This window comes from Tachypleus tridentatus, chromosome 13 (genome assembly GCF_004210375.1).
Source record: "Tachypleus tridentatus isolate NWPU-2018 chromosome 13, ASM421037v1, whole genome shotgun sequence".
Classification (NCBI taxonomy): domain Eukaryota; kingdom Metazoa; phylum Arthropoda; class Merostomata; order Xiphosura; family Limulidae; genus Tachypleus; species Tachypleus tridentatus.
In genome coordinates this window covers 42,103,792-42,116,499 of record NC_134837.1, presented here as the reverse complement: position 1 = coordinate 42,116,499, position 12,708 = coordinate 42,103,792, and the positions used below count along the sequence as shown (strand labels likewise).

General features: G+C 28.8%; 1 protein-coding gene across 11 annotated transcripts in view; it reads left to right on the top strand.

Moving 5' to 3' along the window:
• Positions 1-5,659, top strand: part of LOC143239336 (phagosome assembly factor 1) — a 103,977-nt gene extending 98,318 nt beyond the window's left edge. For all 11 annotated transcript variants that reach the window (XM_076480322.1, XM_076480317.1, XM_076480318.1 and 8 more), the window contains 4 exons: positions 1,048-1,188; positions 2,282-2,482; positions 4,554-4,685; positions 4,859-5,659. In XM_076480322.1, coding sequence (XP_076336437.1) covers positions 1,048-1,188; positions 2,282-2,482; positions 4,554-4,685; positions 4,859-4,936 — 552 coding nt within the window. In that variant the 3' untranslated portion in view covers positions 4,937-5,659. The remainder of the gene's footprint in view (positions 1-1,047; positions 1,189-2,281; positions 2,483-4,553; positions 4,686-4,858) is intronic.
• Positions 5,660-12,708: the final 7,049 nt, after the last annotated feature.

Below are 12,708 nucleotides of genomic sequence, written 5' to 3'. Positions count from 1 at the left end.
CACTGAAGATACTATTCCTACTATGTAAAAATGCTTGCATATTTTGTAGTAGTTGTTTTTTTCCCCCATTGGCATGTGGCTTAGTTATACATGTGTTTGACCACTGGCAATATTACAGTATTATTTGGAATATTTTATTAATTTTTCTCATATGTATAATTAGTCTTAAATTTATTAACCCTGATGTAAAAGTGTTTTTACAATAACATCTTGTAAGAAATTTATTAATAAATCTAGTATGTTTTCTTATACATGACCCTTGTAAGTTTAAGATAAAGTACCATCACTTAAAGGTTTTATGCTAGTTTTAAGAGATTTTATAAATGTTTTTAACTTGGAATACATTTTTATTAATAAATCAAATAAAATTTAGTTGTGTGGGCAAAATATAAGAGGAAAACAAGTAAAACTACTGTAGTCTTTTCTGTTTACATAGTTTGCTCAATGTGCATATTTATTATTTTTCTACAAAATTAAAAACAACAGCTGTTTTTCTTTATCCCAGTTAAATGCAACTGTATAACAGGGCTTCTAGATTTCATTCACTTCATTTGCCTGCTTTCTGTTTTAGAGCCATGTGAAGTTTCCAGAGAATTTTCTGTATCCTCAATCTTCCTCCAGCATTAAAGAAAAACTGTACACATGTTCTATTTTCTGAATAGTATAATATGAAGAGGAAATGTCAGTACACACAGTTTTGTGAAATTTGATTGTCAAGAATTTAAAATGTAACATTCCAATCCCATGTAAGCTTATTTGATAATGTGTGTAATACCAGCAATACCCTGATCTACCTTTTTCTATAGGTGTGATTCTATTTCCTGTAATTCAGAACATCACAGTTTGTTCAAGGAAATCACTGAAAATTCCTGAATGAACCAGAAGCCAAACTAAATTTACATTGTTTTATGACACATGAATAAAATGATGCAATAAGTTAATTTCTTTTGCAGTGAATTTTATATGTATAATTTTTTAATTTTTTTCACTTTAGCATTTTTGGATGGATTTAAGCATTATAACAAAGCTCTGCTGTTCTTCTGATAGGATGTGGTGGCTGCTCTAGGAGCTTCTAGCAAAGTGTTCTACAAAGCTGAAGACAAAATGAAGATCCACTCTCCAAACTCTCACAAACTTTTGACTTCTCGATCATCAGATTATTTCTATAACTACTTCACTTTAGGAATGGTAATTACTTGTTTAATCAAAGGACTAAAGGTGATGATATCAAGAAAGAAAAGTGTGCATTAAAGAGTAACTAGCAATCAGAAAAGTGTTATAATTACACCTTGTTTCAAACTGTTTTATGTACCTTCTTTGTTATTCATTTATAGTTTAAGTGTAAAACACTACAAATGAAAAATACAAGTTTTTATTGGATCACCATCATATGTTATTTTAAAGAAGGTGAAGGAATTCTCTGCTTTCTATGGTTCATGATAACCACTTGGATTAGTAGGTTAAATTTTGTATGAAATACTTTTAGGAATGAAATATAATTTAATGGATCTTAATGACAGTTAAGAAAGTTAGCATGTGATATATTATTGAATGCGAGTTATCCTGTCACCTTGTTATCAATAGTGTGTTTGTATAAAGTGACAATAAATTTAAATGTATTCACAAAATTCCATTCTTCACAATATTAGCCATTTATATTATAAGGGATGGATTGTAAGCTTTTTGAGGTAAGGTAGATTATAAAGTTTGTTAAAACTATCCTTTGATTCTTATTTTTACTGTGGGTTTTGGCAGTGTGTTCAACAAGTTAACTTCATTTTTGTTGGACTTCTCTTGCTTATTGTTGTAAATATTCATAAAAAAAATTGTGATGTTTATAAAATTAGTCTACATACTGTCAAATTTATTCATTGATTTTAGAAATGGTTCTCCTGTGAATGTGTCATTGTTTCTTCTCATCTGTTAAATTATTTGGCACCATGTGTGATCCTTCTTTTAACCTGTGAAGAAGAAAGTGGCATAGACCATTTCAAGTAATATAAAATACTAGTTAGTACATGCTATACATGAAAGTGAAATGAGTGGTATGCTTTACATTGAAGAACAGGAACAATATTGGGATAATGTATTTCATCTTTTTCACTAACATATATATATTTCAACAGTGCAAATATTAGCCATGCAAGGTTATTAACACCCCTTTTTTTTTTCAGATACAAGTCTGTAGTCTTGACTTGAAATTTAATATCATTATACTATTAGAAAAAAGTTATGTCCTTCAGTGGAAAGGAGATATCACCATATTTATTGCTATTTTTAGGATGTCTTATTTGACTCCAGAAGTCACAGAGTGCAGAAGTTCATCCTTCACACAAACTATCCTGGCCACTATAACTTCAACATGTACTTTAGATGCAATTTTAACATTGCCCTTAGCCCGCCCAAGCCTCAGGACCCGGAAGGTGCTGTCTTAGTTGATGTCACTGATCAGAACACCCAAACAATCACAGCTGTCTCAAAAGTAGGAATTGAAATATTTTTACACTATATAGTTTTGAATTTGAGAGTGCAAATTTTTCCTGTAATATGTAAATGTAATTTTCCTAAACATTCTAGTTTTTTCACAAATTCTTCTAATTTAGTGTAAACTTAATTTTTTCAAGATACATCGTAATAATTCACAATTGTATTATTATCATTAGAATAGCATTGGAGGAAGTCTTAGACAAAAATATTTCCATTTCTGTTTACATATATGTACTCAGTGAGGTATTCTGTTTGGTTATTATATATGTTGTGTAACACTTCAAACAAAGTTCTGTCCTCTAAAAATATTTCTACTTGATTGGTAAAGAGAAGTCATAGCAGTAATTGAATTGATTTTCAAATATGGCATCATAAAGATTTATTGGTATTTAAAGTTTTAATAAGTCTAAGCAATATTATTATCTTTGCTGTAAAAAGACTTTTATATCTATCATGTATAACAACCATGAAGGTTATGTAGAAGTTACAATTTTTTGATATTAAATCATATTGAAAATCTAATGATTTTTTAAATTTGGATGTCAGTAGCTTTTATATGGTTTACTCCTCCCTCTGTGTTTTTTTTTTTCTTTCTTGTTTTCAATTCAAGTGTCAGCAAAAATATTCAGTGGAAAAATTATGAGGTCTATTTTGAGACTTCTGCTTTTTTAGTGTTGACAATAATAAAGGGGAAAATTTACTGAATGTTCTGTTATACAAATATTCAAAGAATTGTAGAACACTAACATAGAAGTTATAAAGTTGTAAACTTGAATTACAGAATATAAAATAAGAATTTTTTCTGTTCGATGTATAAAATTACATCAGTTCAGTAGTTTTGAGAATAAGTAGTTTGGACTTTTGCATTTTAGTAGACTGATAGTTAAAGTCTAAGAAATAGTGTCCTGTAACTGTTATACAAAATGTTGAACATTTTCTGTAAGATTGTTATACAATGTGTTGCATGTTTTATCAGTTAATTGCTAGATTTTTATGCAATTATGTATGAAAAACTCAACAAACAATGCTGGCACCTATCAGGTAATTGAGTCCATTGTATTATAATGTATTGATTCTGAATCAGTCTGTTATACAGGATAGCCTTCGTTATTGTATAAGTTACCTTTTAGTACGTTTAGCTTTGATGTTTGTTTGTAGCTTGCTTTTTATAAAAAATACTTAAATATTAAATCAGTAGATTATTATATAGTAAAAACTTTGTTATCCAGCATATTCATATACAGAAAGCTCTTGTAACTGGAAATTTCAACATCTCCAAATACAAATGCTTATTGTAGTTTAGTGGTACTGCTGTGGGTTTTTTAGTGCTCTTTCTCTGTGGCAGGCTTTATTTGTTAATCATCTGTACTTACTAATGTTTTTAAACAGTTTATGTAAGGTATCTTCAACATTTGTTATTGTTTAAAACTGTTATTTATAGACAATGTGGAAATACTGTACTTTAAAACATTAACAAGGTTTGAAAATTTTTCACATAAAATATTGTTGGGGAAATGCTTTTGTAATGGGAATTTTCACTTATCTGGCACTGACTTTCTTTTACAACTGTTTTTTAGGTTGTAGAATTACTGAAAACTTTATGTTACTCATAAAGACTGATTACTAGGACTGTCATAGATAAATAAATAAATAATAACGTAAAGTACTTTGCAGGACTGAAATATCTCTATTCAGTTAGTGTGTAGCAGGTTTGGTTCAAAGTGTCATGCAAACATAAATAATAAGTGTGATTGCCTATATATATATTTTGTTATAATCCTAAGTTGTGATACTATAGTAATGATACTTTAAAATAATTAACATTGATATCTTATAAATAACCCTTAGTGATTGTGCATGCATATATATTTACATGTAATGCTTAATATTAGAAGTTAGTTAAGCCCACAGCAGTTATATTATAAAATGACACAAAGATTTACAACAATTCAAAACGTGAACAACTTACTGTATTAGACACACTTCAAACTTTAGTTATTTTTTTGCGTTTTATGTTATTTGAATACATAAAATTCTTTAATATTTCTGGTTAATCATCTGTTTAGTGGGATACACTCCAGGAAAGGTTGTTAAAACAGTCTGAAAGACCAGTGGTCCTAAACAGAACCTCTTCAACAAACACCACTAATCCATTTGGATCAACCTTCTGCTATGGCTATGAAGATATGATATTTGAGGCAAGTTTCTTTTATTATTTAATATTTTGTATTATTTGATTAAGGAATTGAGTATCTTCTACTTGAAAGGTGAATCAACTATAATTGAAGTTGAAATCATACAACTGTGAAATGGTTTTAGTTATTAAGAATATTTTTGTCTTAAAAAAATTTTGATTTCATATTTATTTCAGGTGATGCCAAATAATCATATTGCCTCAGTTACCCTTTACCAAAAGAAATATCCCAAGAAAAGCAGCCAAACTGTTTGATAGCAGTATGAGAGTAAAGTGCTACACCAACTAGTCACATGGCCATGAGGCCTGTGTATATCTTGTTGCTTCAGGATCCAATATTAGCCATGATATGGTGTGAATAGCCTTCAAGGAATTTCAACATATCTGTATCAACATAACATTTGCCTTGGATGAAACTAGCACATTTTTTTTTATTTTTTTTTTCCACATTTCATGCCAGCCTGAGGATTTGATTCATGGTATCACATCAGGTCTTTGTTTCTCCCTAATCTGGTGCTCATCATAGTATTGGATTTTGTGAAGAAACAATATTACATCTGGTACCTGTTTTAAATATTTGTTTCTTTAGGATTGTCTAAAGTGGTTCACATTCCACAGCATTTCTGTGTAGATCTTGTGTTTGGTCAAGAGATACCCAGAGTGACATAGTAGCACTAATTGCTCATATTGTACAACTTAAATATGCTGTGACAGTAAAAACTAATGACAGCAAGTTGTATTTATATTTGTTAGAGAAAAAAAAAGATTGTTATTGTACTAGGATGAAATGGTTGTTTAATATATCTTGTAGTGCTAAGGTTGATTCAGTATAATATGATGTGTACTTGTATATGTGTGAGTAGTGTGTGTGCTTGGCATAACATTTTTTTTATCTCCAGTATTCCATCTATAAAGAGATGTCTTTCTTTTTGCTGTATCATAGACTTTGAAAAGTATTTTTAAAATTTTTTATCTCAATTTTTAAGTGTCCTTTTTGCCTTGGCTCATCAATTTCACATTTTATCTGTTGAACTATAAGATCTGGTACACTTTTGTAGGGCATTTTTAGCTTTTTTTCATCATATGGAATCACCTTTTTGCAGTTGAAAACTTACCTTTGTACATTGATTTATCAGTATATTTTATTTTAGCTCATTTTTCCAATTTTAAAGGAAAAAAAAAGGTAAACAGTGGCCAAAATGAGATTATGTGTAAAAGATTGATTTTTGATTTGTAATTACTGTGATTAAAATTTAATAGATCTCAGCAACAGTGACAGATGTAATATTTTGCTTGGATATTGAACTGTTGCATTGGGTTTTATAATTGAGTGTGCAGGTATGAGAACTGTAGAGTATTGGCTTGTTCATGATACACCAACCTTGTTTTGGTGTCATAATGAATAAGTCCTTTAACCTGAGAGTTGTTGGTGCTGAATTTTTAAAAGAAACTGACAATATGTGTTCCAAAGAGTATAATGGAAGTAGTGGTAACCTTGAATTTTATGCTGTAACATACTAATAAATCATGCTACTAATTATTAATAGCAACATTTTAGCACTTTCAGCTGAGTTTGTTTTTTAGTTGTTTGAAGACTTTAAAAAATTTAGAAAGAACCTAGAAATGAGACTTATTTTTGTTTCTCTCTATATTAATATTATAACATTCATGGTTTGTATTGTAATTTAATTTACTACAGTTTTCCCATTTATTATTCAATTACATTTCAAATATTTTTGAAGTCATATTAGTTTGGTACCTTAAGGTTAAGATGTAGAAGAATTTTAAAGGAATAATGCATATATTGCATACAATCTAGGCTTTAGATTTCACGTTCTATACATTCAAGTACAGAAAAGCTATTGCTCAGTAGCAGTGATGTGGATATTGTTATTACTAATAAAGCCATAGTATTTTAAAAAATTGATCAACCTTAAGCCTATTGCTGTAATTGCCATCCTAATACTGATGATGGACATTAAACATTTTCTATAGATTTCAAAGTGTTAACTTTCCAGTAAATTTGAATATATATTTCAAGGTGTGAAGACTTTTTACCTATTTATAAGTTTTGAAAAACTAGACTGTAATTCCCTCTTCATTATACTAACATTCATTTATTGTAAACTGAAAATTGCATAAAACTCATATGAGCTTTTATATTCCCTGGCAAAAACAATGTGTAGTTGCCTTAAGTATAAATAAAGATAGCATATGAAGAAATCTGTTTTTGACAACTGAAACATTGACACCAACTTTGCATTTCATAATACGTGGTTAAGTCGTGTTTGATATGAAAATAATTTAAAAAATAGTAGCTGTTACATTAGTAAATATGTATTTGTCAGTTTTCCCTTAATTCTTTATTTGTAAATAACACATTCTAATTATAATTTGTAGAAAAATTGTGTTGTTTATGTAGTTCTTTTACTTTTAACCCCTTTACTTGAAATGAGCGAGTAATATTCCTAGTTGTAAAAAAACAATTTAAGATTTTGTAGGTGACCTTTGGTTATAGATTAACTTCACAAACCTAAAAGAGTGTTACCAGTTTTGTGTTTTAATCACTTAGGAAGTACACAGACAATTAAAAAACATGTAATAAATATTTAAGCAAATGCTAATTTTATGTTTAATTCTCAGGAAGAGTCGTGACTTTTGTTACTGGAAGTATTCTCTTGGTACAGTAAGACCATGCTTTAAGCTGATTTATTACAGAGCATCTTCTTGAGAGGTTTTTTTTTGTTGTTGTTCATAAGAGAGAAAAAAATTATAAAAATCCATAACTCCATGAATGCTACTTTTTCATACTAATGGTAGTAGTGAGCTAAATAATTTTTATTCAATAAAATAATGCAAAGAAGCAGACAATGTCCCATAACTATTGCAGTTTTTTTGTCATTTCTAGTGACACAATATGAACCACCAAAATGTCATTAATCCAAACAATATTATTCCTGTGGGAGAAAAACATTTTCTTAGGAAATGATGTAATATGTCATTTCATAGACAAAAACTTGCCTGTGTATTGGATGTAACAAATATAGTTGTAAACGTAATGGAGAACTACATGTATTGACAAATTCCACAAGAGAGGATATGACAGGTGGAAGTTGCAGGGGATGGGCCTGATTCTCTATTTGTTGGCTCTTTAACCAAACAGGATTGAGGGCTAGTAAAAATCTACTTTTTTCTTCAGCTTATGATATTATAGCGAGTAATTTATATTAAACTTACCAGCACCTAAATAAAGCACTTGTACATCATTTACAAGTAAGAAACAATGCCTTCAGTTACATATCTCCATGTACGTAATGTTAAAATGACCATACTTGGAGCTGATTTATTTAGTACTCTTTTCTTAGGAACCCTCCTTGAGTGCTAATTAGGCTGTTACTGTATTTAAGAGCCCTGCTATTAGCTCAGTCTGAGGACTTATAATGCTAAAAATCTAATTTCGATACATGTGGTGAACACAGCACAAATAGTCCATTGTGTAGTGTTTTGCTTAACAACAAACAAAAGGTATTTAAAAATGAATTAATTCATTTAGAAAGTTTTATTACAAGTCAGTGTGTTACTGGATATTTGTTAGTAGTATAAGACATTTGGAAATGAAAGGGTAATGAGTTTAATTGTTATACTCCATAATCAGAGCTTAAATGAGATATTTCTTATTGGAGATTTTTACATTCTGGTGTTGTTAATATACAAATAAGAGTACAATAAAGGTAATTGAAGGTATGCTGTGGTTTTGCTAAACCTCCAGCAGTATGATAATAATTCTGTCATTTTTTATTATAGACAGAACACAATTTAGGTCTTGCATTTCCAGTCCTTATCTCGGAGAAAACATTGTAATCTTAATCAGCCATATGTACAAATGACATATGTTTAGTGAAATACTTTTTTCTTAATGCTGAAATATGAAACTGAGTATCTGAACATGTCACAAGTAATTCTTGACTATTTTACCATATAATATCAGAGTGCCAGTTAATGTGTGTATGAAAAAGGATACAACAGATCTGGTTATTAATTTCACTTAATTTTCTAATTTTATATCTGTCTATCTCTATATATATATACCAAAAAGTGGGTTACTCTTGAATTACTTTTTAAGGAGTCTTACTAAAGAAATGTTAATATTTGTTAGTTTTGTCTGTTTTCATTGTCTTGATGTGTAGTAGACATTTTAATTGATTTCATCATTCTCTGATATAGCACCAACTTTCAGTGTTCGTAGAGACATTCTACTTTTCTCAGTTGATATTTTGGTTGGAGAAATAAACTATATCATAGCTCAATACAATAAGGATTGTCACCAGATATTTATCACATTCTCCCTACTTTTGCAAACAGAAAACTTTTCTATTATGAAAATTTCCCAGTATGGTAATGCAATATTTTTATGCTTTGTGAACACAGGTATTAGGAAGAATTTAGCTTTTCTATTAACAGAATTGAGAAATTTATATAAATATTTTAGCACCTACAAATTTCTTGTGAGCTGTCATTAGGAGTTTGTGGTACTAAAAACAGATGTTACTTTTTCAAATTTTATTTTATAATATTTTAGCTCCTACAGCAACTATTATTATTATAGTGGTGTGTTAGAAACTTTATTGAAAACTTTTGGTTATGCTGATAACTAGGGTTTTGAGACAAACCACTAATAAAAGTACATTTGTCAACTACCCACTAAATTTTGGCTCTATTTAGCTTTCATTTTTGTGGGAGTTAACTAAAGACTACACTATTTCATATATTTTGTGCAAAATGCACTAGAGCACACATGGGGGTGAGGGTTTTGCTCTATCCAGTAACCCCCCTCCTATAGCTTGAAGTTTTTCATCTTTTCAACAGAAATACTTTGATCTACTGCAGTAAATATTTTAGTCTGATAGTGTCATTTTAATATTTTAAAGTAAATTATACTCTTTCAAATAATGGTTTAGCTCAGTTTGCAGGGCCATATCTATGGTTAGGGGTACAAAACCTCTACACTTGATAATGTCTACACCTGTATGCAGTTACTTGGCATAAAGATTTCTTAGAAAAGGGTATCCCTTGATACCATTTGGATCTGCATTGCTTTGGAAACCCTAGTTTTAAAATTCTGTATACACCCTTGAGTTATGATATTACATATTTAAGAGTAATTATTCTATTCAAATTAAGTGTTTAGAGATGAAAATTAGATAAAAGAAAAAATATATTAGTGTTTAAAAAACAAATTGGTTAAACTATAATTACTTGATTTCAATGTATTATTTGTATTATTTTTCTGCATTATGCTTGTTTTACTACATGTCTTGTTAACTTGAGTGTATATACACATATCTAATAAAAAAAAACAGTAATGTGTTTCATCAAGAATATCATTGATGGCAGCTAAATATTTGCTACTGTTTGCAAATTTTCAAAAATACATTAAAAAATTTAAACAAAGCTTAAGAAAATTGGTATTAAATCATTCCATGTATAATTTAATAGAATGTAATTTGCAATTTTTTTAAGTTTATGTAAATTAAAACTAGTTGTTTAAAGTTGAACTTTCAATGACAGACGTACATTGCAAAGGCCTTCATTATAGCAGATTTTGGCTTTAAATCCATTAAAATTAAATTTTAGAATAAGCAGCAAATAGCTTAAATTTTGTGCATGATCCATAATACTATAAGGAATTGTAGCATTTAATTTCAGAATAACAAAATATATGAGAATGTGTGCAAGAAAACAAATATGAGCAGGCAATAATTATTTTTAACCCTTGGGACGAGCAATGAGACGATTTATTACTGACTTTTGTTACTGTAAATGTGCTAATCAATTTTTCAAAATAAATGCAAGTTTTGAAGAAAAATTATTTTTTACAAAAAAATAATGTAAACTCAGTAAATTATTAAAGTTGAAGTAAAAAATTTACTTGTGTTAGACTATTTTTTTAAAATGTTTTTTTCAAGTTCATAGAATCTAAACTTTTTTAAAGCTATTATGCAAGTTAAATCTGAAAGAATCATAATAAAGTATTGAAAATCCTTCTATAAAATTTGAATGTTACTGTAAATATAATATTTGACTCATTGTACATTAAAAGTAAATAGAATACTTGTAAAAGTCAGTGAAACTTCTTGGTGTGACAGCTGCATATGTAAAAGATATTGTTTATTTTCTTAAATATGTAAATTAAATGTGATTACACACTGATACTATAACAAATGTTTGGTAATATAAGCTGAAATAAAGAAATGAGTTTTTCTTTGATATACTGTTTAGGTAGAGTATTCATGATGAAACTTTAGAATGGACAACAACTGCCTGTTGTCCATTCTACAAAGTTTCATCAAGAAATGAGTTGTAAACATATAAATTAAAAATAAAATTATTCAAGTATGTTTTTTAAATCTCTTTAAAGACATATCCATGCACAGCATATGTTATTAATATTATTACAATAATAAACCAAAATTTCCACATCTCATTTGAGATATTTTTGTAATACAGATTACAGGTTAACAAGATTTGACTGAGTGCAAATTTTTACCAAGAAAATGTGATTTTTCTCTTCTTTTGTTTCCTGTTTACTTTAGGAATGGTTGCTCTTGATTGTTTAAATTTGAAATAAACTAACTAGCTCATTCATGTTGAAAATAAATTCTTTAAGTGTTCATTACTAGTTGTCATACCATTCAATACATTAAAAAGAAATAGGGACAGGGCCTGTAGAAGTGACATCAGAAGTTAGATACAAATACCACCCTCTTCTGTAATACTATCCTGGTGTTAGTAAGGACACTTTCAGAACTTGATGACAATTTGGTCCAATGGTTCACCAGTCAGAAGTGGGAACACACAAAGATTTTTGTCAGATAATGATTTACATACTGATAATTAGGAATGTACAAATGTAAGTATAGGTTACCATACAAAATTACTTGGGGTTTTTGTATAAACCATCTTAGATATAGTATTTAAACTCAGTATGTCAATGAATGAAAGACATACAAGACTTTAGTAGTTTATACTTTTTTTTTCCCATTAAATTCTCAAATAAACATTTGTGATGCCCTGACAGAGTTTGTAAAAATAAAATAAAATCTATAAATGTATAATGTCTTTTCACTGTTTTTTTTTGTGTGTTTATGAATTATTGTATAGATGCATAACATAATTCTTGGGTAGTTATATTTGTGTATATATATATGTATCCAGTCCATGTGTGTTTCAATATTAGTTAGAATACAGGGAGAGTAAAGGTTTGTCCTGAGTGTTTGTGTGTGCAATTACAATTTTGCATTTTCTTCTACTATAAGCACTGAAAAAGTTTTCGAGCAATTAAACTTTATTCCGTGGATAAAAGTATGTTTTGTCCATAAGCAAATTTAATACCTCAATTTTCATTATACTATCCATACACATAACATGATAAAACTCAGATTAATATCCAAATTTATACATTTGTTCATTGAACCACATTCACATTACAATATGGTAATTTTTAGCAATACAAATTTGCAGTCAAGAAAATAAAAATATTACCTCTAACAAAACACTCATTGTTGTCATGTGATTAGCACCCCTTGCTGTGATATAATTGACCATATTTGAAAAAAAAAAATGAAATTTTAAAACACTAAATGTATGATTGAGCTTTGAAAGACAAGTGCAGAATAAGTACAGTGAATTAATGTAGTGATATATTTTTACAAATTTGTGCTTTGTATGTTTGTGAAGGCTGAAATCCCTGGTAAAAAAAAAATAATGGGGTAATGGATTAATTTTGCTGCCAATTCCAAGTAGTGAATTAAAACATTAAAAACTAGTGATGTTGAGACAGAGTTTGGACCCACTTAATTTTTTTTTTATTTTATAATGGAGAAATGTGTGGTGCATCATGCACTCCCAATTTTTGTATTTATTTGTTGAATACAATTACTGTTGATTTTCTATGTGAAAAGTCCAAATAAAGAGACAATTAAGATAAATGTGTGTGACTGAGATAATCATATTAAAATGGCCATTTT